This window comes from Strongyloides ratti (assembly GCF_001040885.1).
Source record: "Strongyloides ratti genome assembly S_ratti_ED321, chromosome : 2".
NCBI classification, from domain to species: domain Eukaryota; kingdom Metazoa; phylum Nematoda; class Chromadorea; order Rhabditida; family Strongyloididae; genus Strongyloides; species Strongyloides ratti.
Genome location: NC_037308.1, coordinates 2,909,729 through 2,937,474, shown reverse-complemented (window position 1 = coordinate 2,937,474; position 27,746 = coordinate 2,909,729). Strand labels below are relative to the sequence as shown.

Here is a 27,746-nt window from a genome sequence, read left to right as displayed (position 1 = left end):
AATATTATAAAATAGCCTTATGTTTAAATAATCAAGTTATACATTTTATATGCTTTTCACATATTAATTTCATATTAAAAGAATTTTATAAAAACTATTTCCTTTTCCATACATTTCTTGACATAAATCTTATATATGCACGACCTTCAAAACTTTTATATATATATAAACAAACTTATAAACGATTTTCATTTAATGATGAAATATTTATAATTTAGGTCTTAATTTTTTACTTTATATGTATTACAAAATATGTTTCAAAACAATAAATAAAATTTAAATATTATTATAATATAACTGAAAATATTATAATATAAACTTCTGGGTGGTTAATAAAAAAAAAAAGTATATTAAAAAAAATTTTTTTTTTGGTAATATAAAAATATGAATTATGTCTGTTATCATCAAGTAATTGGCTAAATGCTTCCACAAAAATATTAAAAACAAAAGTTATTATTTTAATGACCACGTGAATAAATTTTGAAACTTTATAATCACATAATATTTTTTTATTTAAAATATTTGTGGAGAAAGCTATCTTTTTAATAGAAAATGCGAAATCGTAATATAATATCAAAAAGTTAGTAAGTTTCGAAAAATGTTTAAACTGAAGAGTGTGGGAATGTCGATAAAAATGTTAAAGAGTTAGTTTAGTTTTCAATATATATATATATATATATGATATAAGGCTTTTGTCTTTTTAATGCACTGATTTAAAAATTAACATTACAAGACATTAAAAAAAAATTTTTTTTTTTTTATAAAAATTTAACAAAAATATAAAATATCAAAGAATGAATGTGGTGAGTTGTTATTTTGACAATAATATGTACCATACTTTCGTCAAATACTTATGCATGCAAAATGTAAATATTGAGATTCTTACAAATACTTCATTTCGCGTTATTGAATATAATTTATTTCCAAAAAATAAATCAACAAATTATTTTGTATAACATTTTATGTTTTAAAAAATTTGAACGATTAGAAAATAAAAATAACAAATGGCTATAAAGTTAATATTACACTTCACACGCATTATTATGTTAAGGTAAGCTCAAAATAATATATATATATATATATATAATGTTGAATAAGATATTAAACAATTGGTAATTTACCTATACATCTATCAATAGGACAAATTTTTTTTTTTTATGTCAGATGTACCTTAAAAACATTATTATAATTATTTTAAAATAAAAATGTTAATTGATAAATCTCATAAATAATCAAAATTATATATATTTAAGTAATCTCATATTACGTGACACATGAATATAAAAATTTTTCTACTTTTAAAATTTATTTAATTTCTTGAGTAATTGAATATAATATTAAGTAACGTCATCAAGATTTATAATTAGGATGTTATATTTTAATTCTTATTATATATCATATCACCAATTTATTAATATAAGTATAAAAACATGTTGCAATAATTAATTTGTCTCTACGTAAAAATTATAAAAAAAGTTCTTTTTATATTATTTTTCATTATAGACATACGCATGTATAAATAAGTATATCAAAAGAAATCAAAATAAATAAATATAAATGTATATATTTATATATTAAAAAAAATGTACTGTAATTATTTTGTTGCTCCACATTCCGAGACAACATAAAAATTTATAAAAATATTACATTAAAAATGCTTATAATAAAATATCACAATAATCAAGGTTATATTATTATGGCTAATACAAAGGGCAAACAACTCGTGATACATGCACACGACAACCTTATAATTTCATACTTGATCTTGTCTTTGGTGATCTCTAAAATTGAACTATATGGCTGACGGAAACTTAACAACTAATCAAACTATTAATTAATATTTCTTTTTAACAATACATATAAAGTGGTTTGATAATAGAAGTTGATAGAAAGAAACATGATACTGATTACTAAATATGTAATACTAAAAATTTATTTTTGGAAATCTTGTTTCTAATTATAAATCATTTTTTTTTCTAGTATTGTAGACAGTTTAATATATTAAAATAATATTAGAGAACAAAATAATATAATTGAAAATATATATATAAAGATATCTTTTTTAATAATAAAAAAAAAAATTTGTATTTACATAAAATTAAGTATATCTAAAAAAAAAAAAAGATGTGTATCAATGCTTAATCAAATAGTTTTTCTTAACATTTCATACTAAATATATGAATGAAAATTTAAAGAACAAATAGCTTAAATGAGATAATATTAAAAACATTTTAATTATCTAATTAAATGAATATCACCATCAAAGGACCGGAAATAAATTTTCTGCGTCATTTTATATGTCTGTCCTTTCCAAAATAACATTTATTGGATATAAAAATAACTTCTTTTTTTTTTTTTTTTACAAATAAAAAGTTTAAACATAAAAACTAAGGGAAATTGTTATCATGCTCAACATTTAATATTATAACTAACTGACAAATCTTTTTCTTACTATGGCATTAACATTCTTACATATATAATTCATATATAACAACATATTGTATATATTTTATCTGTTCAGTAAAAAGAACTGACGGAGTTAGATAAAGCCTCAGGAAATTTTTCTATATATTTTGTTAAATTTTAATTTTTCTACATATAATAAGAAAAGATAGATGTAATAAAATGTTTCTTACTTTAAAAATGCGATTTTTAATTTTTATAATGATAAAAAGTAATAAAAATTATTAAATGAATACTAATATTGGAAAATGTTATGTTATGTTAAAATTTAAGAGATAAAAAATTTTTTGATAAATAAAATTTCTTAATTTAACTAGATTACATTTCTTTTAACCTACGCATTTTTACACTTCAATGAATATAAAACTTTATTCATACCTGGATAGTTATTTAATATATTTTTGAAACTTTATAGTAGTATGATTTTGGCACATAATATAACTAAATTTGGCAACAAAAAAAAAATAAATAAAAAAAAAAATAAAAAGAATTATTTTTTTTTTCATTTTAAATATACATTTATGTATATAAATGTCATTAATTGATAGATAAACAGATAATATATGGATAAATTTATATAATATTTTAGTTATCATAAAATAAGCTTCTATATTATAAAGGTATTGAGTTACATTAAAACATATTTCTTACCTAAGTTGACGTAATGAGAAAAAAAAAAAAATAGTAAAAAATATATAGTGCGTATTTCATTTAATATAAATTAGAAGTTATAATACTTGTGTGACAAATATGTAGGTATATAATATAAATTGACTATACATAAAAATTTTTTTTTTGTTATATTAACATATACTATTTAATATTTATTAATAATATTATAACTACTTAAAAAATCTTATAATACTTACGAATGAGTAAAAATTTTTGTTAAAGTACAATAAATACATAATTTTAAGTACAATAAAAAAAATGGCAAAAATTAGTGTGATATTTAATTAATTATCATATTATGTCATAGTATAACATATTATGTATAAAGATTAAAATATATGATTTATTTTAAGATATATCATTTAATTATCATTTGATTATTATTTACCAATAAAATATCATTATAAATTTAATCAAGTAAAGAATGATGTAAATATTATTATGTATATAGAAAAAATTTAATATAATAAATCATTTTAAAGTTTGTTTTTAATAGTGACATTTGAACAATTTTAATAGATTAAAAATAACGATCATGATATCACTTTAGTGCGCAAGAATACTTTAAAACATCTTATCACAATAATATACAACTAATATTTTATAGTGTGCTTCTTTTACATATTACATTTAATTACCTTTATTTTATTCAATTGAGTAAAATAGGAAACAAAAAAGTAGTTAATTCTATTTTATCGCGACGATTGAAATATTTTAAAGTTATTTCGAGTATTGGCAGCTTAAATATAGAGTAAATAAAATATATATAGAAGTAAGAAATGATAGAGAGATATGGATAACTACACCGCAATATATTATTCTTACTTTTCTTAGAAGGTTACTTTAAAAGAGAGTGAGATAGGACAGTTTAAAAAGTTTAAAAATACTCACATATACCAGTCTTTTTTCAAAGTAAGTTTTCTTCAAAAGTTTTCATCTATTGTATATATAAATATTGGACAGACATTTATTAGAAGGGTAAGAAATTAAAGAGAGACTGTATTGAAAAATCTATATGAGCCATTGGGAGTTGAATATATAATGACAATATAAAATTTTTTCTAAAATATAAATAATATCTTTCATCATTTATTTGAATTGTGCGCGAATCTCTTTTTCGAGGTCCTAAACAACGACAAAAAGACACAATCATTTCTATTAAGGCGACCATCATATTTATGTGTGTGATTTCTAGTGAGAGCATAAATGAATCAACATACCTCACTTAAGAATAATTTTTTGTCAAATTTGAAGAAAAATTTACTGTAATTATATAGAAAGGGAAAATAACACAAAATAAACAGGTAGCGGATGCTGTTAAGAAGGTTATTGGAGTATAAGTAAAGAATATAAGTTATGTTTTTGTTGATAAAGATACTGTTGTACATACTTTAAGTATATTATTCAAACAAAACATCATATTTTTTTATCCATTAACTACTTAATCTCAAACCTACTTTATCATTATTAGATAGTGATTTCTCTAATATTTTTCTATAACATCCTCATTATATTCCAAAAATTTTTCATATTTTTACACTACTTATAATTATCAAACATCATTTACTTATTTTTTTTAATAACTATTATCTTCTGAAATTTAGATACCTCTTACATAACAATCTCTAATATTAACATTATTATCCATGCAAATATATACATAACATTTTCTATACATATAAAAATATTTATTCACTCAAACTTAATATATCTATATCCATCTACTTTATGTCAGTTAAGTGCAACTTTAAGCAAAACGAAAAAATGTTTCTCACATTCAGTACATTCCCTCTTGAATCCCTAAGCACTATTCTTCTATATAGTAGCATTTATCAAAATACTATATAAACTATAAATAAACCAAACATCACAAATTTGAAAATCTAAACTTGTTTTGAAACATTATATTATACAATCAAGAAAAAAAAAAAACTGATACAAAAATATTTTTAAATGATAAAAGTGCTTAAAAATTTTAAAAAATAGAATAAAATATAAAAAAATTTTTTTTTTAAAGTAATACAATGATTATTTTCTTTTTTTTTTAAAATATTATTTCAAATAACGTAGAATTACCATAAATAAAATAAAAAAAAAAATATTTTTTAAATGATAATTTTAACAGCTTTCTAAAATTTATGGCAAAAGCATATCAATAAGAATTTGTCATAAAGCTCATTATTTAAAAAAAAAATTATTTAATACACATGTAAATAAATACTTATATAATATTACATGTATTTATTCAGTTCTATTACATTAAACATGCATATCTAAAATATCTTTGCATAAAATCTATTATCACTTCATGAATCATCTACAAAAATTTTTTAATTATAAAAGTATTATTTAAAAATTAAATATATATATATATATATACTTTTTTTGCAAAAGAAATAAGAATCATTGGCAATTTTAAAGTAATTTGCTGATATAATATTAATAATTAGTCATATAATAATATAATATATGTATAATGATATGTATATACACCTTTTTTTTTTTTATTATAATAATATATTATATACAATAGAATTGAATATTAATATATTATAGATAAAAAAAAAAATTTATTTTTAATATCGTCATTTTAATTATTTTGGTAAATCAAATATACAATTTTATAGCTCACAAAAAAAAAAAAAAAAAAAAATAGCAGGGATAATTAAAATTAATCAAAGTTATGTCAAATATTAGTAAGTTTTAAAATATAAAAAGCACTATAAACATTTATATATTTTAATAACCCTACCATTCTTCAGACGTATAAAATATGTATGCATGTAAATATATATATGTACAATTTTACTCTTCATACAAACTACCATATATTTATTTCAACCATACCCGTACAATTAATATAAACACATCAAGAAAAATATTATAAACAAATGTAACAAAAATATTTTAGTTAAAATAGCATAAATGACAGATCATGTAATGAAGAAACATCTTATAGTTAAAAATGTGTGATATAATAATTAATAAAATTTTTATGTTTACACTAAAAATCAGATCAACATTTTATAATAAACAAAAAATATAGTTTATATAGAAATATAATAGTAAAATAAAATATTTTAGTAAAGTGGTTTCATGATATTTAAAAATGATTCAATATGTAAAACATGATAATAATAGATTAAAAATTTTTGTTTAAATTACCATAGAAGTTCTAGAAGATATCTTTTCAATCAAAATAAAGCAATTTTCTAACAAATGTATTATATTTTTATTTTTTTCATAATTAAATATAAACTAATTGTTTAATAATTAATGTGTACTTTTAAAATAAAAGTAACGCCGTAATTATAGATATTTTATACATATATACATGAATATTTTAATAAACTTTTTAAATTTTTTATAAATACTTTATTTGATTATAGAAAATTAGGTTTCACTTCTTATGATTAAAAAAAAAAAGTGAAAATGTATTATTTAATTTTAATTAAAATAATTTTTTACTTTGGAATTGTTTATGTTAATATTTAAATATTATAGATATTTATGTCATTAAAATCCTTAAAATATTTCCTCCTAATATTTCATTTATAGTTAATCTTTTTGAACAAAAAAAGAAAGTTAAAATTATTTTGATTGTTTTAATTGTTAACAATTTTTGTATATAAAACTAACAAACTTATGATTTTACTTGGTAAATTCACGTGCATAACATTAGGCAATCCATTAAAAGAAGTACAAAATTAATATAACATTCTACCAAAAAAAATGTACAGTTATTCTTACGACGAAAATATATCAGGGAAAAGGTGGTTTTCTAAGAAAGCCATTGTATTTATAAAGCAAATAAATTCAAAGTTTTTTTTTTTTTTTTTAAATTTTTTACTTCTAAATAACTTTAGATCTTTAGAATGTATTTTGAATTTTACTTACAAAAAGACTAATTTTTTTTCAACAAAGTACTACTTTTTTTTTTCTAAAGGTTGAAATAAAAGACGATTAATATTTGTGTAATTTTAGATTTCATTGAATGGATAAGTTTGTAATCAAAGCAACACTTGGAAAACGTGAACCATCAATGTTGTCAGATGGTATAACAAGTGATATGCTAGAAACTCCTATAAAAAAATTAAAGTTGGATGTTGTTTCTCAAGAGGAGGACATTTGCAATGAAACTTATCCTACACCAGAGTTATTACAATCATCTCCTTTGAAAAATATTAATGACGAAAGTTTCTACACAGATGTAACACCTGGAACTACACCTGTCTCAGATTTTAAAAGAAAAAAATTAAGTAAAGAGGAAAAGGAAATAAGAAGACAAGAAAAAGAAAAAATGAAGGTTTGTTTTTTTATTTAATAATAGATGTCTAAAAGATTGATTAAAAAAATTTTTTTTTTAGAAAGAACGTGAATTAGTTGCGGAGAAAAAAAAATTAGAGAAAGAACGTATTGCTAGGTATGTTTTATATAAGAAATATATAAATAGGATCTTAATGAGATAATGGCAAGATTGGCAATTAGATGTTACAGAATAAAATAATTAATTATTGGTCGATATAAATAAATAACAAATCTTATATCATAAGCATGTTATAAAGTTTTTAATAACTAAAATAAAAGTGAAATAATTATAATATATAATATAATTTTTACAGAGAACGTGAAGAAGAAAGGGCTCGTAAGAAAAAGGAGGAAGAAGAAATTAAAAAAAAAAAAGAGGAGGAACGGCAAGCAAAAGAATTTGAACGCACTAAGAAACGTCAAGAAGAGGAGGAAGCCAGAAAAAAACGAGAAGAGGAAAGATTAGCTAAGAAAAAGGAACGTGAAGAAATAGAAGCTAAAAAGGAAATGGAAAGGTTAGCTAAAAAGAGAGAAGAGGAAGCTAAAAAACTTGCAAAGCGTCAAGAAGAAGAGGTAAGTTAATGTTAGAATATAAATAAAATATATAGAAAATATACAATAATATTTGACTCTCATTTAAAATATCTTCAAATATAAGATTAACTTTTATACATCTAAGCAGGTGTTTTATATAAAAGTTTACACTTGAGATTATTTTTATCTAGTTTGTTATTCGCACACATACACTGTCTCACATATTCGAGAGAAAATATTTTTTAAAAAAAAAATAATAAATAGGGAAATGATGCTTCAAAATATCTATAAATTTATATAGGAACAATAAAAATGGTAACATTCAAAATTGATTTATGAACAAGTCACAATAATATTTTATAATGTTTAAATATAATTTTATCCCCTTGATAAATATTTACACAAAAAATTTTTTACTCTCCTGAAAAATTATATTAATTCAGTTCTTTTTATAATATTTATTTTTTTTGTAATTGTTGTAGGCTAAACAAAAAAAAGAAAAATTACAGTCAGAAATACTGTTAAAATTTCTTAATAAAGCAACGTCACAGGAAAAAGAGAAGGATGATGATAAAAATGATAAAGATAATTGTTATGTTGAGATTGGTGGGTTTCAACCTTTTTATATTAAAGAAGGTACAACTATGGCTCCAATAAATAGGAGAGAAATGTTATGTGATGAGAAATATGACGATTTTTTAAAATTTACCATTAATGATGATTATCCAGACTATTTAAGTCTTATTAAAAAAAAAAGTTTTAAAACATATGTTGAAAAGATTCCAATGAAAGCTAAATATTATATGTTTGCTGATAGCTATCGACCTCCATATTTTGGAACTTTTAGAAAGAAATCTAAGACTATAACTGGACGGAGACCTTTCGCAATGGATGATAATTTAGATTATGAGGTATTATCTGAGAATGAGTGGGAAGAAGAAGCTGAAGGAGATGAATGTCGAAGTGATGATGAAACAGATGAGGTACTGTTATAGTTAATATGTTTTTATTTTATAACAATTTCTATTTTTAGGAAGAAGATTGTGATGTTGATGATGACGATGAAAAAGCATTTTTTGTTGAACCAGGATATTTATCAGAAGATGAAGGACAATCTGAAGCTGATGATATTGGTTCAGATAACAAAATTTCAAAAATTAGTAATAAAAAAAGAGCTGAATTTGTAAAAAAAGAATGGGAGCAAACTATACAAGATAAAAAGAAAAAAACTAAAAGTAAAAAATTAATTCCAGTTATTTATGGTCCATCATATATAGCATCAGATGATTTAGATTATAATAATTTACCTCCAGGTATTATCAGATCTATAATTTTTGACTGGAGTTCATTTATTCAAAAAGAAGATGAATTAAAAAATGATTGCAATGAAGTTAACTAAAAATTTTTAACAATTAATTGTTTCAGAATCCTATAGATATGTAGGCAAGGAATAAAACTGTGAAATTTTCTTTTGTTTTTTTTTATGTTTTTAATTATTTTTTTTTAAAAAATCATTTATAAATAAAGTAAAGACTACTTTAAACTATGTTTTTCTTCCTATACGATTAAGTTAGTATCTTGAAATATGTTGTATTAATTTTAATGTAATTTATACCTTTAATCAATTATAACCTTTTATAAACACTAAGTTTTTCTATATAATGATGGAGAGAATATAAGTATGTAGTCTTTTGTGCTCTTTCAAATAAACAAAAAAAATCATTTTTAGCTGTAAAAAATATAATTCAACAATGTGGTTTTTGTCTCTACATAATATAAAAGAAAATTTTTATCCTTAAAAATCGGATTTTGACATAATACTTACAAATGTACAACTTTTAGAAAAGCATTAATAATTTTTTCAAAAATTACATTTTAAGATTTTAATTCCGGATTCAAAAAAAGACTACTTTCTTCTGAACCATATTTAAAAAAAAATTCTTTAAAAATAGTAATTTGGAAGTCCATGAATTTAGCGGTGTACATTAACAGTCAAGTTTTTAATATACAATAATTTAACAAACTTAAATAATTGATTGTTAGAAAAGTAGCGCATATTAAATTAAAACTGTTATATATTAGCTAACAAAGTAAATCTATAATAAACAAATAAAATGGGTAAAAATATGAATTGATAACAAAAGGGAAAGTTGATTTAAAAAAAAGTAAAATTAATAAAAAAAAGTTTATAACAATTTTTAATTATAATAACAAAATAACTAGAAGTATAATTTTCTTCAAAAAAATTTCATTTTAGAATATCGGATTCTAACATTAAGCTTTGAAATTAAAGTATTTTTAGAAAATTCTTAATAACTTTCTTTACAATAAAGTTATTAACATGCGTTTTTTTAGGGAATATATAGAAAACTTTAAGGCACATCATATTTAGATTTCAGAGTTTATTCTAATACTAGTCCGATTCTTTAATGTTAATAGTTATATTATTTTTTTTTGTCTTTATTATTAAAATAATAAAATACTTTTTATTATAAATTTGATGCTATTTTAAGTACTTTATTTTTAATAAATCATTGTATTATTAATAATTTAAGAAAAATCTTTCAAATATTAAATTTGGCAACTTCCTGTGGTATCCAGAGGCAATAGTTATTAAATATTGTTTTATAATGATATCATATATTTTACGTTTTCTGGAGCTATTTAAAGAATATGTTATGTATTTATGATAATTATTTTTTTATAACAAACAAAAAAAAATGTCCTTTTCATTTTTAATTATAACGTTTTTGTATCGTATAACATATATAGACGTGTATTTTTGTGTATTTTAAAATATAATAAAAAGTAATTAAACGAATATCTTGCAATACATATTTATTTATTTTATCAGTTATATTTGTTTCTATAGATATATCAACCACATTTTTCTTTTGTCAATTTAAATATACAATTTAAAATTCTTTTTTTTTTTGCAGTTTATTTACTTATAAAAGAGAAACAAATTATGGATAAACACTTTTTGTTTATTTTTTTTTTAATATAAAAAATATATATACATATGGTGTAATAATTTATGAATACATTGAATTAATTAATAATTCATCCTCATCTTCAGCAATTATATCACTTTTTCTAAAATTATGATTGAGGGAACGTCGTCGTTGTCTACATATAATAATATAAAATATTATTACAATAATAATTGATATAATGCCAATAATTGAAACATGATTATTGAAGGAGTAACGAGAAAGTTTCCAAATATTGGATGTATTATTATTTTGATTAATATTATCATTTATCACACCAATATTTGTTAAACGTTCTGTTGTTGGATGTGTTCTAAAATAAAATAATTTTATTTTAAATAATAAAAATTTTTCATACCTTCCATTACAATACATTTCATCAGAACCATCATCACATTGAGGAATATCATCACATAAATCATATTGTGCTATACATTCTCCTGAGTCACATTTCCATTGAAATGGAGAGCTACATGCAGAATATTGAACATCATACATTTGTGTTTTTACTACAAATGCAGATGAAAAAATAGACAATATGATAATTAATATCATTCGTGTACTTTTTCTTGATACTTATTTTAAAGTATTTTTTTATTATTGTTATCTGTAAAAATAAAATTATGTTTACTATTGATAAGCTAATTAATTGGAAAAATAAAGATTTTCAAGATAAAAAGTTTATCTTATTTAAAAAAATAATAAAAAAAAAGAACATACAATTTGTTAAATATATAAAAATTTGTCCAAAGTATTTATTGTAAGCATAAGGAATATATAGTTGATGCCATATACAAACTACTTTTGGTATATTTCTTTCTTTCTATGCCTATTCAATATTTTAAATTAATACATTTATTCTATCATTTCTATATAAAACTATTAGGACATTTTTATCAATATTAACATAACATTCTACAGGCCAATTTTCTCGTGGTTTTTAAATTTTAGTTTTACTTTTCCCATTTAAAAAGTGTTAAGTAAAAAAAATACTAACTTAGAGAAAGTCAATATACAATTATTTTTTTTAACATATGCAATTTGATATTATTTATTTTAAAGACTTATGTAACAATATTTATCAAACTAAAAATTTATTAACAAATATGTACAATGTTTATTGTTCCAATAATTTAATTGCAATAGATATAATTCAATGCCTCTTTTTTTTAACAGTTTATTTATTATTTAAAAATATTTATAATAATAATATTTTATTATTGGATAAAAAAAAAAGAAGTAATTTTTCTGGAACATATCATTTCAAATATAAGCAGCATCATAGCAATTATATATGTATATTATAAAAAAATATTTTTAATTTATAACTTTTAATAATTTTAAAATACAACTTATAAGGAATCATATTTTTTTTATCAAAATATAAGAAAATATCATAAATCAAAAATTGTAAAATAAAGTTATAAAATTAATTTATATCTTTATATATCAGTAAAATCTTATTTTAAAAACTATAAAAAAAAAAAACTATGATAAATTGCATATGACAGATTTTTGAAAAATATAATTTAAAAAGCAATTCAACTTTAACTGTTAATATTACGCTTTTTTTTAGAATATTTAAACAAAATATAAAACATTTTAAAATTATAAAAACAATTTATGGTAAATAGAATTACAGATCAAGTGTATCTACAACGTTTAAAATTATATAAACTATTTGTAACTTTTATTAAGTAAGCAACTAGAAAAATTTATAAACAAAATAAATTTACAAATGACACATTTTTATATCAATAATTACACTTTTAATTGTAAATAATTATAGTTTAAAAAATCATGTTAATATAACAAAACAAACTTTCTTTTTTTTAAATAATATATTCAAATTTCTTGAATCAAATTTTAAGTACTATCCAATTTTTTCAATATAAATATATATTTTAGACAATAAATTAAATTTCAAATTGTGTAATTTTATTTTCCAGAATAAAATTATGTTCTTTGATTCGAGTTTAATTCAGATAAAATTTATATACATGATTTGTTATACTAATTAAACTAAATTATAATAAAGTTTTTTACAAATAAAATTATTATTCTAAATCATTTCTACAAACATTTTTTCAATTATTCTACATAAATATTTCTTTACAAATTTTTTTTCTTCTTTTCATTTTTTACATTTTTTTCATTTTTTCCACTTTTTTCATTTTTGTCACTTTTTTCATTTTTGTCACTGTTTTGACTTGATAATATTTTTTCACTAATATTAACATTTTTTCTTCTTTTATACATTTTATTACTTTTAGTTATCTCTTTTCCATCCATATTTTTTATGATAAAATATAAATCAGCAAAAAAGACTACTGTAGCAATGATAAGGCCAATTATTAAACGTACTTCGAAAGATAAATTTAAACCTGGATACATAAAAGTTATTCCATAAAATCCAAAGGCAAATGAACCACCCACTGTAATAAGAGTATTAAAAATGGCAATTCCCTGACGGTTGACTTCTTTTAATTCTTTTCCAAAGTCAGACATTAAATCAAATTTTCCAAAATGTTGAGATGAGTCAACTTCCTTTGTCATCTCTCTGTATGCCTTATTTTCTTGTTCAATTTTTAATTTTTCAGTCAATTTTTTAAAATCTTCACTTGTCACGTGTATTTTTGGTTTACAAAAAGTAAAAATATCAAGTATTTTGTAAAATGGAAAATCTTTTGGTAATGAATCTTTTAGTTTTTTAATATCTGACAATGTATATTCATCTTGTTTTAAAAAATTCTTAGCTTCTTTACAACTTTCATTTTTCAAAAGTTCTTCAAGTTCTTTTTTATTTTCTATTTGATAAAACATTTCAATTATTTATTAGTTACCTAAAAAGTATATATTATTTTTTTTTTTTGGATATCAAAAATCATTAAATTCCCATTAAAAGTTAAAAATATTAATATAGAAAAAGTTTTTTTTTTGTAAAGAAGGGTGAATATAAATATATTATCAATAAATAATAAAACAAAATGATAAATCACTCCCAAGAAGAAACTGATAATATACGTTTTGGGAAATGTTCCTTTTATTTTGTAATTTTTAATATGATATGCTCTTTAATAGTTATGTGATCTATATAAATATAGATTATTACAATTGGGTTTTTCTATGTAAACTAAATATGGATAGACGTCAATTTTATAAATACATTTATTTAGTTATTATAATCGATTTTATATATTTAATTCATTTGGGAAATAATTATTTTTAATGGAAGTTTAATAATTTAGCTTAAAAATTTTTTAGAAACTTCCTTTGTTTCTTTTGATTAAGATTTATTTTTCATTATTATTTTATCATATTTAATTTATTTAAAATATATCAAAGATATATTTTTGATTGTTTTTATATTACCCAGTTTTTTTATAATCATAATATAGTACAAAGGTATAATTTCTTGTTTTGATTATAAAATATTTATATAAAAGTAAATAATTCTAAGTACCATAATTTTTAAAAAAAAAAATACAAAAACATTCTTGGTTTGTTATTCTTTTTGATAACGTTTTTAAATTAAAAAAATATCTAGTGTAATCGTCAGATATTATATTAATTAGTATTTTAAAATCACATCAATAATTATTTTTACCACAGTCATTATAATAAAAACCTTCTATCATTTTAGTAAGCTGGTCTTTAAAGTTTAAAATTATTTTTATATAATATAAGAAAAAAAAAAGAGTATTAAAATGGGTAAGAAATCAAAAATTTCAAGAATAAGTATTTGTCAGAAAAAAAAAATTTCTAGAAAACATTATTCATTTGCAGATGATCTTCATAATTTTTTAAAGAAAGAAGATCCAATGTATGAAAAATTTTGTAATTCAAATGAGTATAGTATGCTTGAAGATCTAGCTAATCTTATTGTAGATCACTATAATTCTGGAAAATCTTTACAATTTAAAAATAAAAATATAGGTTTCCATGATTTGGATAATTGTAGTAAAGTTAAATTTAGGAATGAGTTAGTGAATATTGTATCAGGTAAGTTAAGTATTCAATTTCACTATTATGATAGTTTAGAAAATGATAAATCAACTCCTGAAAATACAGGAGAGGTAGAAGATAAAATTTCTGGATGGGCTTCACAACTTTTAAATGGTACATGTTCTAATCAAGCTAGTCCATCATCTAAACCATGTTCTTTAAAAATTGCCCATGATGAAATATTTATTTTTCATGATGATTCTGATTCTGATGAAGAAAGTGATGCATCATCTACAAATAATATTATTAATCCTATCAATACAAAAATTTCAAAAATTAAATTAGTCCCAGAAAAATCTTCTAAAATTAATAATATTTCTAGTAATTTTGCCAATTCTCTTTCATTTTGTATTGCAAATATATATAGCCTTAGGACAGATTTAAGATCAGTTAGAAAAATTATTAGTGGTGTTGGTTGGTATGTCATGTCAATTTTTAATTATTAATTATTTTAATTTTATAGGAAGATTTATGTTACAACACATATTCATAAAATTCATAGTGATTATGATAAATCATTATCATTTTATGTCCAGTGTTGTCCAAATTCATATGATGATAGGTGGAATGTTAAAGCAAATTGTGAACTTTCAATTTATTCACATGCTCATAAATGTTGGAAAATTGGTTATCAATTTTCTCATGTATTTAATTCAACATATGATGATTGTGGTCTGGTACATTTTATTAAATGGAAAGATTTAATTGATAGTGATGAGAAGTATGTTTTAGATGGAAAAGTTTATCTTGAAGCTATTATTGATGTTAAAGGACCTATAAAAGTAACAAGTTTTGGACAATATCATTCAAGATTAAAAATGTATTCCTCTATTTTTGATATACAAATGACTAAAGGTAACAAAAGAGAAGCTGAAGAAGTTTGTGATTTGGCACTAAAATATTGTATGAAGACAGATCGTGAAGCTATTAAGCATTTTGAAGAAAAACATTCTTTACTTGTTCGGGATAAAGTTGTCGATACTATTACTAGATTACAGCAAGAAAATCTTCAAAATAATGATAAAGGTATTGTTTTAAAAAATAAAGCAAATTTAAAAAATTTTTGTCTTGGTGGAAGTTGTAAAAAAAATGAATCAACATGTAATCAAGCAGATGTTAAAATGAAAGATATATTATTATGTATTAATGATAAAATTAAAAAGAAAGAGGTTGTTTATGATAACTTAGAAGTAGAGAAGTGTGAAAGTAATAAAAATGAGGCAGGTACTGATAATACTGTCAGAAGAAAACTTATCCCTCAACGTAAGGCATGTGATTGTAGTAATATATTTTGTGAATCTTTAAAAACTTGTAAAGATTGTGAAAATCAATATTTTATGCGAACACTTTTTTTTGAAAGAAAAAATTATATGTTTCCATGTACAGTTTATAATAAAAAGAAGTTGTTTACCTTACCAGATAACTATATTATTGATATAGATAAAAATGGAGAAAATATTACCAAAAAAAGTAATATAAAATTTATTAATGAAAATAGTTTAGAAAAAAATTCTATTTCTAAAAAAAATGATGAAAAAACTGTTTCAAAAATAGAATCAATAGGATGCCTGACAGAGGTTGATAAAAAAATACTAGAAGATTATCCAATAGAACATCTTTATCACGATAAAATAGATTATTTTAATTTTATTGCTAAAAGAGCTTCTATAATATCACGTTATGTAGATAAGTTATCAAAAAATATATCAGATGAAGCAAGAAAATTACTCCTACAATTTTATGAAAACAATTCATTAGTTAATAAAAATAAATTATTGACAACAATAAAGGATGATGCTTTAGGTCTTTATTTACGTATGGTACCATTTTGGTTGATGGAAGATGATGGTAATATAAATAATCAACCAATATTTTTGGATTTTAATAAAGAATATATCTTTAGTACAATTGAGGCAATATTTTACTCTATGAATATTTTAAAAAGTGTTTCTAACAACAAAATAAAAGATGAAAAAATTAGTTTATATTGTAATAATAAAAAAAAATTTATTGAATCATTAAATTCAGTGTGTGTTATACCACAATCTCTTATTGAAACAATGAAAGAAATGTTAACTTTATGGATTCAGGAATATAAACAATTTTCTTTAACAATGAATAAAAATCAAAAAAAGTTAATTGATGATAATTTAAGTATAAATAAAAAGTATGATGATTTATACAAAAACTTCAATGAAACAAAAGAAATGCTTAATACATTATCTAAAAGTTATTCTGTTCAAACAAAAAATATTTCAATGTTTAATGAAATTAAAAAAAAATGTGATGAGTATAAAAAAGAAAATGAAATGCTAATTCGAAATAATCAATCAATTATTGATTCAAAAAAAAATATGGCTAAAGAATTGGCAAATTTAAGAGAACAAAATAAATTATTAAGTAGTCAAATACAGGAAAAAGATGCTGCATTAAAAAAATTTAAAAAAGTTGCTGAACAAGAAAAAATTGCTTTAAGTAAAGAAAATGAAACTTTAAGAACAAGATGTATTAGGAGTGAATTGATGTATTTAGAAAAAAGTTTTTCTATTGGTATTAAAGAATTATATAAGGCAAAAGATGAGGCTTTAGAATATATTAATGATATGAAAAATTTATTAGATAATATTAATGAAAAATATGTAAATATTGTTTGTGAAAAGATAAAAGAATTTGAAAATTATATATGTGAAATTGATGAAAAAATAGAAATAGCTACCAATAATCATATAATTCATAGTACTTCAATTGAGAAGGGTAAAAGTTTATCTCAAATTGGAAAAATAAAAATAAGAAAACCTAAAGCATTACCAGAAAAATTAAATACAAATATGTTTACAAAATTAGATGTTGTTTGGTGTGACAATTTATCATTACAAAATTTATCAATTGAAAATGAAAAGTATAATAATAACAAAGAAAAAAAGAAAAAATATTATGGTAGTAATAGAAAAAGATTAAGTTCCTCCCCGACATCTGATGCATTTTCATGTTCAAGTGGAGAATCTCACAAAGTAAAAGATGTTTTTACAGATTGTGGATATTATATTACTTCTATATCACCAATTTCTGATGTTAATACTTTGAGTACATTTGAAATTAATAATTTTATAATGAATAAAGATGTTAACAAGATAAAATTTAATACAGAATATCAAAATACAAATTTTTATACATTTTCACCATCAAATTCTTCTTCTTCATTTGAAACATTAAAATATTCAAATACTAGTAATATATTTGAAAACAATGATGCTTCTAATATTAATCATGATTTGTTACAAAACTTTGACTACATCAATTCTATTGATAATACTTTAGTACAAAAAAATGATAAAATGCTTCAGTTATATGATGAATCAAGTATAATGATGGCAACACAAAATATCAAACCATTGTCTGAAGATAGATCAAATGATTTAAACAATTATACCTATGATATAGATAGTATACCATCAGATGATTATCAAATTTTATATAAGGCTTTTTGTTCCTCTAATTCACAAAAATCTGATTGGTAAAATTTAAAAATAAATTTTAGTTTTTATTGTTAATATTAAATATATACTAATAGATGTATTTATAAAAATTTAATGGAAAACAAAGTTGTTTTGTAAAACACCTTATTATTAAATTTAATGGAATTGTATTAAATTAAAATAAATTATAATTTTGAAAAAAAATTTTTTTTTATTAATTTATACTTTTTTCCAAATAGATGACCAAAGATTATTGAAGGGGTAGTTATTATCAAGAATGATAGTAGCATGCTCTTTTTTTTTATCATAATATAAAATGAAGGGGTTTAATAAATTTATTGATAAAATTTTCTTCCTAAAATATCTTTAATGAGTAAGTAACTTTTTTTTTAACACTTTTTTATCACATATATACATATATATTTCATTTTATATAAAAATATAAGTTACTCAACTAAAATTATATATGGGCCTTATTTTATTCGATATGATAGAAATTTATTTTAAATTTTTATTCTATTTTAATCAACACGTGATATATAGCTGTTGATTATTTAATGTTAATAATACTATTATCTTCTTATAATAATAATATGTTTAATTAAGTTTCACTTGAATTTGCTTACATAATAATATATATATTTATTTATTTTTATAACAATTAATTATATTTTTAAATTTACTCAGTCTTTCACATGTGATATCAATAGAAGATAATATTTAGTTAAAATTAAAGAATTTTAACCATATGTTTATTTTATTTTTTAATAATATTAAAGTATTCAATATTTTTTTCCATTCATACATATTTATCTTTTCATTAATAATTAATTTTATGTATCATAGATTATTGTACTAACTTTTGTTCATTTGATACATAAGCAGATTTTTAATGTCTTATATCACACCATTTTTTTTAACAACTTTTTTTTTTTAGATAATTAAATAAGTAATTGAAAATTAAGAAAAAATAGATAACAATTATAATAAAAATTATCAATATTCAATAAATTTTTCTCTTTGACACCTGATTATTAGATTATATATTTTCTTTTTTTTTTAATTTTATTAAGTGGGTATTTGCGCAAGTTAGTAATATTGTTATTGTTCGTTGTCAATTAATTTTGTTTTATTATTATAGTTAATTATAAAATTTCAAAACTTGTATTGAAAGACAATTTTTGACCAATAATTAATAAATTTTTATATGAAAACATTTTAATTAGAAAATTTTCACTACGTATTACTATCAAATACATTAATGTTGAGGCATCTAATTCAATAAACACCTTATTTTTAAGTCATGTTTTTTTTTAACAGTTTATCATATTTCAATATTTTGAAAATAAAAAAAATAATTTATTGTAATTCACGTGACAGAGCATTTATTTTGGAATATTCCAAAATAAAAATTCTAATTTTTTTTTAAAATTTATATTCATTTATTGATAGTTATAAATATTTTTATATATATTATCATGATCTACCTATCTTTACTATAGTAATTTATATTAAATTATTTTTTATCATTTGTTGAAATACACAGTTTGTCTTAATATTTTATGTGTAATAAACATATCAACGAAGTATATTTTTAGTTTTGTAAAATATGTATGTTTTTTTTAATTTTTTTTTCTTAATTTTTAGTTATATAGTTATATTTTTATTCATTAGTTATCATTTTTGCAATTTTATAAAATTACATTTAAAAATGTTCAATATTTTATATGATAGAATAATATTATTGATATTTTTTAACCCATCTTAAAAACTTTAAAATTCACTTTATTTTAGTTATTTAAATATTTACCAAATGCATCACAATGTACTTTGTAGCGTTTATTTAAACCATTTTAACCACTAATCTATATTATTTTCTTCTTTTTTTTCAATTATTTTTCAACCTACACAACTTTTGTCAATAAAATATTATATACGCGACAAATATTTATATATATGTATAATCTCAAAATAACATTTTTATTACATATGCTAATATTATATATTTCAAAATTTCTTTATATAATTGTTAAATGAAAACTGTAAAAAAACTTCTCTTTGCTTCATTATTTTAACTCTGTTTTAAAAATATAAAAAAAAAAACATTATCATTCATGATAAAGTGAAGCGCGGCCCATCACTTTATTGTTCTTTAATTGTCGCAGAATTTTTGTCCTCTAGTAGATAAAATTGCACAAACGACAATCGACACAAAACAATTAAACGACTTTTCCAAATATTTCTTCTAAAAAGTAAATGATGATAATATTTTATATCTTATCTATCGACTTCTAATAAACGAATGGGATGAACTTTTAATATTTATCTATAATGATTTATAAATAATAATATAATTAATTAATATTATCATATTTTAGAAAATAAAAATAAATATTTTTAAAAAATTTTAATTTTTTTTCTTCCTTTAATTAAATTTATTAATTACTATCATTTTACTTTAAATTTTTTTTTTATCCATATTATATATAATTTTCTATATATTTTAAAATTTGTATAACTTTTTTAGTTTTCAACAAAAAAAATCAGGAAATATATTTATTTATTGTATTAGATGATATAAAGTTATTCTGGCAAAATATTTTTATTTTTATATTAAAAATTAAATTTAAATAATGTATAATATTACTTCGTTAATAAATAATGTTAAAAGTTTTTACAATTCCATGAATGGAGCTAATCTATCGGGTGCTATAGATGTTATTGTTGTTGAGTTACCCAATGGAGATTTAGTCAGTACTCCTTTCCACGTTAGATTTGGAAAATATGGAGTTTTTTATAGTGGTGATAAGGTTTGTCATACTTTATATTTTTATAAATATTAACTGATATTTTAAGGTTATTGATATAAAAATAAATGGTCAGGATATTGTAAATTTAGAAATGAAATTAACTGATAGTGGTGTTGGGTATTTTGTCACTCAAGATGATGAATATAGTAATCTTATGACAGAAAAAAATGAGAATAGTGATAAGGATAATGAAAAAATTATTGAAAATAACGAGGATAATTCTAATCCATATAATAATAATAATAAACAATGTCAAGATATTAAAGATGATAAAATTCAAGATAATAATATTTCTATTGTTGTTACTGAGTCACCAGAAAATAATGATAATTCTAAAATTGTTGATAATAAGACAAAATTTCTTAAATCTCTTCCATTTAACAATAGTATTTTTTCAATGAGGAAAAATAGATCATTACCAGATTTAACTAGTTTGTCCAATTTATCTAAAGAACAAGATTTTAATCAACATAATGTTCAAAATAATATTATAGATTTTTCTAATTATAAAACATCAAGATTTGATGATATGATTGATTCTGGTGGTTTAAGTGAGGCTGATGTAGATAATTTGGATGATAAAGATTTTCTTTCTATTAGAAATAATGGAAATAAATCTGGGAAATTTAGAAGTTATGGTGATATAGCTATTCATAGAAAACAATCTGATTCAACAATTTTATATATGAAACCTCAAATTAATTTTTTTAGAGGTGCTGATTTACAAAAACATAAAGAAATTAAATATGACGAGTATTTTAAAAAAAATGAGGGTAATATAAATAAAAAATGTAGAAAAAATGATGTTAAAAAATCTGACAATGAGTATGATGGAGATGTAGATGATGATGATGATATAAAACAATCTATTATTGGAAATAGTAGTAGTATTAGTTTGATTGGTGAAGCAGCTTTGTCTGATTCAGAAGTTGATTATGATGGTAGAAATAATTCAAATTTACAGGAAGTTGTTGAACATGGTGAATGGAAATGGGGTGAAATTCCTAAAACAAAAGAGGAAGAAGCAGCAAATAAAGAATTGTTAAGGAAAAAAAAAGGTGTAGAAAATGAAGTAAATAAAAAGAAAAAACAAGATAAAAGACGTAGTGGTTGGAATTTTTGGCCTTTTAAAAGAGAAGTTGTTGATGATAATAGTGATGATGAAAATCAACGTTCTAAAAGAATAAAACAAGATGAATCAATAACTGTAGAAGATCTTCAGGCATACATTAATAATCCTGAAAAATATGATAAATATATGGGTAGTACTAAATTTGAGAGTGATAAAAAACCAAAAAGGGATGTATTAGTTAGTGCAACTGATAGTGGAAATCATTCAGCAATTTTATCTAATACAACATCAACTGTTACTACACCAACTAGTACAGATGCAATGTACATTAATTTTGATAGTGATGGTGGTAAAAATTTAGGAAGTTTAAGTGATGGTATTTATGATGATGATATTATAACACCAACAGAAGATAATAAACAAATTATTAATGCTAAAAAAATAGAATTTAGTGGAAAACAAAGAATTCCATCTGATACAAGTATATCATCATTACCTGACCCATTTTATAAGGATGAATGTGATAGTAAAAATTTTGATATTAATGATAAATATAATATAACTGGTAAAAAACATTTTTCACAATCACTTCCAAAAGATGAAAGTCCATTATCATTACGAATAGATATTGAAGGATCAACATCTAGTACAATACCACCTCCATCACCATTATCTCCTCCTCTATCACCTCCACTTGAGAACAAATGCAATATTTTTAAGCAAACGTTACGTCTAACATCTTCACAACTTAAATCATTAAACCTACACTATGGTTCAAATGAAGCTCATTTTTCTATAACAACTAAATATCAAGGAACTTCTTGGTGTAGTTGTCATATTTATCTTTTTCATTGGTATGATAAATTAATAATATCTGATATTGATGGAACGATAACAAAATCAGATATACTTGGACATGTAATACCAGCTATTGGTGGACAATGGGCACATTCTGGTGTAACTAAATTATATCAAAGAATTAAAAATAACGGTTATAAAATGGTATATTTAAGTAGTAGAGCTATAGGACAAAGTTATACAACTAAAAATTATTTAAAAAATGTTAATCAAAATAGTGAAGTTTTACCTGATGGTCCAGTTTTATTATGTCCTGATAGTATTATAACAGCATTTAGAAGAGAGGTTATAGAAAGACGTCCTGAAGAATTTAAAATAGCTTGCCTTAGTGATTTAAAAGCATTATTTCCAAAAGAATTAGAATCCAATCCATTTGTTGCCGGTTTTGGAAATCGTGATACAGATGTTAAATCATATCTTGCTGTAGGTATTCCACATAATAAAATTCTCATTGTTAATCCTAATGGTGACGTTAAATGTTCTGATAAAATGGGTATCTCTTTTTCAACAAACTATTCTGCGATGGCAATAGAAACTGTTGATTATATGTTTCCACCGTTAATTAATGTTGAAGAAAAGATTATTGACAATCCTAATATATCAAAGGAGGATAAAAAGAATTTAGATAATGACAATAAGATAAATAATTCTTTAACTGAAGAAAACTCAGATTTACAATCGTTAGAAAATGTAGAAGGAAAGGATAATATATCATCTAAAACATATGTGTCACCACTTCAAACATCTTTTAAACATTCTACAACATCAAGTTCTTTCACTTTTTGGAGAATACCACCTAATACAGACTTAATTTAATATTTTCTTAAAAATTATATTCAATTTAAAATATATCTTTATCTTTATATTATTAGGCGAGAATTGAATTGATAAATTTTTTTTTGATTTTCTAATTTTTTAAGAACTTTTTATATACGAAAAAATTTCACTGATTATGGAAAACAGAAATGTTTCATAAAAAACAAATTTTAAATTTACACAAAAATGGCTCTGAAAGCGCAAAGAATTTAGTTTTTTTTTTTAGAATAATTTGTTTTTAAATAGAATTTCATACATTGGTAACAAATGGCTAGAAAATTTATTTTTAAAAGAAATAAGTTAGAAAAAGCAATGTTTGGGCCAGGTTTGATCTGAACACAGTTTAAAATGATCAAAACTTTTTTGTTTTAAATTTTGTTAATTTTTTTTGTTTTTTATTAATCTGATAGTAATTGATTTATTTTGCATTGATTATATTTATTTGTAAAAAATGATTCAATTTATTGTAATTTGTGAAAACTTTATATGATAGCAAAATTTACCTATCTTCATCATGATAGATGAGTATTAAAATGGCAAAGTTATTTTTAATTACTCAACTTTTTGTAATAAATAAAAATACCATAAATAATGTTATTTGTTTATTACTATAATATTTAATCATTTGAGCAAAAAAATTTAATTATAATATGAAGCCATGAAATTATCATAAGTTATTTTATAAAGCTTACACTATAGTTAATTCTATTTCACACATCATTTATAAAATATATAAAAATGCAGAAATAATATAAATATGAAAAATGAGAATACATTATATCTAAAAAATACTTGAAAATTAAAAAATTTTTATAATGTTAAATACATTAGAGAAGTTTAGCTAGTTAGATTTGATATTTTTATAAATTTATTAACTCCAGTTACTACTACGACTTAAAAGCCCTTTAAAAAAGGCATTTCTTATCATATAATAAATAAATTAAATCAAATGATATTGAAACTAGATTTAATGAAATTCTCGTAAAAAAACTGATATGAATCACTTTTTTATTTTCAAAATTTTAAATATTATCTTGAAAGAATTTTCCATTTTTGTTCCTAATTTTGACTGCTTATAACTCTTGAAGTTTCACTTTTCAAATATTGTTGATAATATTCAAATTTTATCCAATTTCAAGAGCTATCGAATGACTACAGTATCATATTTAAATTCCAAAAAAAGTTGTTTTTTTTCTGTTACATTTTTAGAAATAAAGTCAAAAATCTAGGATATTTTCAGCCAATTTCTGAATCTTTAAAAATAATGATGCTATAGCTATAAAAATTAATAAATTAGATGGATTTTTGAATAGAAATCGAATAAAGGTAGTCCCATCTTCATAGGATAATTATTCGCTGAGATATTGAAAAATCTGAAACAATGAATATTTTAGAAAAATTTCCGCCTTTGTTCATATCTTGCTTCAAAATCATGATAGATGCAATCTGATTTCTGCAATCGTCTTCTAATGAGTTTTCATATGGGGTCTACCTTCAAAATATTTTTATACCTTTAACCATTTTCGAGATATAAAAGAATGGTGACAATGGATTACGCGCGAAAAAATACCAAGCACAGTATTTCAAGAACGGTTGAAAATTCAAAAATCTTTTCAACGTAGGTTATGACTTAAATTATGAGAGAAGCCCAGCGCATCAAGTTTCATGATTCTGTGACTTTATGAACTTGAGTTATCACTAGATTCTTAAAACTTTAATTTAAATATATTTCTTATCATATCTCAATTTCTAATTGTCCTATAAAGATAACAATAGCTGCAACGAACTTCTCGTAAAAAACTGATCTAGAATCATATGTTTATTTTTAAAATATCTTATTGGATCATAGAAATCGACATTTACAAAAAAATATTCCCCAATTTCGCCCTCAACTTTGACTTCTTATAACTCATGAAATTTCAATTTTCAAATATTGTTGATTATATTCAAAATTTATCCCCTTTCAAGGGCTATCGAATGAATATAGTGGCATATTCAAATTCCAAAAAAAGTTGCTTTATTTTGTTCACATTTTTAGAGGTAAAGTCGGAAATCTAGAATATTTTCAGCCACTTTCTGAACCTCTGAAAATAATGATGTTATAGCTATGAAAATTATTTATCTAGAATAAATTTTGAATAGAAATCGAATGAAACTAATCTCGTCTTCTTAGGATAAGTATTTCTTGAGATACTGAAAAGTCGGGAACAATGAATATTTTAGAAAAATTTCCGCCTTTGTTCATATCTTGCTTCAAAATCAAGATAAATGCAATCTGATTTCTGCAATCGTCTTCTAATGAGTTTTCATATAGGGTCTACGTTCAAAATTTTTTTATATCTCTAACCACTTTAGAGATAAAAAAAAATGGTGACAATGGATTACGCGCGAAAAAATAACAAGCACAGTATTTCAAGAACCGTTGAAAATTTTAAAATCTTTTCAACGTAGGCTATGCCTTAAATTATGAGAGAAGCCCAGCGCATCAGGTTTCATGGTTTTGTGACCTCATGAACTTGAGTCATCACTAGATTCTTAAAACTTGAATTTAAATATATTTCTTATCACATCTCAATTTCTAATTGTTCTATAAAGATGAAAATAGCTTCAATGAACTTCTCGTAAAAAACTGATCAATAATCATCTGTTTATTTTTAAAATATCTCATTGGATCATGGAAGTCGAAATTTACAAAAAAATATTCCCCAATTTCGCCTATCAACTTTGAATCCTTATAACTCATGAAGTTTCAATTTTCAAATATTGTTGATTATATTCAAAATTTATCCCCTTTCAAGGGCTATCGAATGAATATAGTGGCATATTCAAATTCCAAAAAAAGTTGCTCTATTTTGTTCACATTTTTAGAGGTAAAGTCGGAAATCTAGAATATTTTCAGCCACTTTCTGAATCTCTGAAAATAATGATACTATAGCTCTAGAATTTATTACTCTAGATGAATTTTTGAATAGAAATCGAATGAAACTAGTCCCATCTTCATAGGATAAATATTTGCTGAGATACTGAAAAGTCGAGAACAATGAATATTTTTAAAAAATTTCCGCCTTTGTTCATATCTTGCTTCAAAATTAAGATAAATTCAAGCAGATTTCTGCAATCGACTTCAAATGAGTTTTCATATGGGGTCTACCTTCAAAATATTTTTATACCTTTAACCATTTTTGAGATATAAAAAAATGGTGACAATGGATTACGCGCGAAAATGTACCAAGTTTCATATCTCAAGAACCATTGAAAACAAAAAAATGTTTTCAACGTAGAGTATGCCTTAAATCACGAATGAAGCACAGCGCAACAAGTTTCATAGTTCTGTGACTTCATTAACATGAGTTACTACACGATTCTAAAAACTTTTTTCAAAACATATTTCTTATGATAACTTCATTTTTAGAGGTTCTATAAAGATGTAAATAGTCTAAATGAATTTGTTCTAGAAAAATGATCTAGAATCAACTGTTTATTTTTAACATTTACAATATTATCACGGAAGTCGAGATTTGCAAAAAAATATTCCCCAATTTCTCCCTCAACTTTAAATCCTTATAACTCCTAAAGCTTCAATTTTCGAATATTGTTGATTATATTCAAAATTCATCCCATTTCAAAGCCTATTGAATGACTATAGTGGCATATTCAAATTCCAAAAAAAAATGTTTTTTTTTGTTTACATTTTTAGAGGTAAAGTCGGAAATCTAGAAAATTTTCAGCCAAATTTTAT

At 21.6% G+C, this 27,746-nt stretch overlaps 5 protein-coding genes across 5 annotated transcripts; 3 read left to right on the top strand and 2 right to left on the bottom strand.

The window, feature by feature from the left end:
- Window positions 1–7,129: 7,129 nt before the first annotated feature.
- SRAE_2000092000 (Chromatin assembly factor 1 subunit A) lies at window positions 7,130–9,376 on the top strand (the record flags this gene model as incomplete). The annotated part of the gene is made up of 5 exons (XM_024651811.1): window positions 7,130–7,441; window positions 7,503–7,558; window positions 7,758–8,016; window positions 8,460–8,960; window positions 9,011–9,376. 5 exons carry the CDS (start codon window positions 7,130–7,132, stop codon window positions 9,374–9,376), a joined length of 1,494 nt encoding a protein of 497 aa, XP_024505450.1.
- A 1,636-nt stretch (window positions 9,377–11,012) lies between these two features.
- On the bottom strand, window positions 11,013–11,468 carry SRAE_2000091900 (Low-density lipoprotein (LDL) receptor class A repeat-containing protein; the record flags this gene model as incomplete). Its single annotated transcript, XM_024651810.1, has 2 exons — window positions 11,013–11,283; window positions 11,329–11,468. The coding sequence occupies 2 exons, from the start codon at window positions 11,466–11,468 to the stop codon at window positions 11,013–11,015; spliced, it is 411 nt and encodes a 136-aa protein (XP_024505449.1).
- An 83-nt stretch (window positions 11,469–11,551) lies between these two features.
- Window positions 11,552–13,793, bottom strand: SRAE_2000091800 (ATPase, vacuolar ER assembly factor, Vma12 family-containing protein; the record flags this gene model as incomplete). The annotated part of the gene is made up of 3 exons (XM_024651809.1): window positions 11,552–11,577; window positions 11,691–11,793; window positions 13,116–13,793. 3 exons carry the CDS (start codon window positions 13,791–13,793, stop codon window positions 11,552–11,554), a joined length of 807 nt encoding a protein of 268 aa, XP_024505448.1.
- An 884-nt stretch (window positions 13,794–14,677) lies between these two features.
- On the top strand, window positions 14,678–18,493 carry SRAE_2000091700 (MATH domain and TRAF-like domain-containing protein; the record flags this gene model as incomplete). The annotated part of the gene is made up of 4 exons (XM_024651805.1): window positions 14,678–14,972; window positions 15,012–15,393; window positions 15,439–16,238; window positions 16,293–18,493. The coding sequence occupies 4 exons, from the start codon at window positions 14,678–14,680 to the stop codon at window positions 18,491–18,493; spliced, it is 3,678 nt and encodes a 1,225-aa protein (XP_024505447.1).
- A 2,642-nt stretch (window positions 18,494–21,135) lies between these two features.
- Window positions 21,136–24,007, top strand: SRAE_2000091600 (Lipin, N-terminal domain and LNS2, Lipin/Ned1/Smp2 domain and HAD-like domain-containing protein; the record flags this gene model as incomplete). Its single annotated transcript, XM_024651804.1, has 2 exons — window positions 21,136–21,261; window positions 21,308–24,007. 2 exons carry the CDS (start codon window positions 21,136–21,138, stop codon window positions 24,005–24,007), a joined length of 2,826 nt encoding a protein of 941 aa, XP_024505446.1.
- Window positions 24,008–27,746: the final 3,739 nt, after the last annotated feature.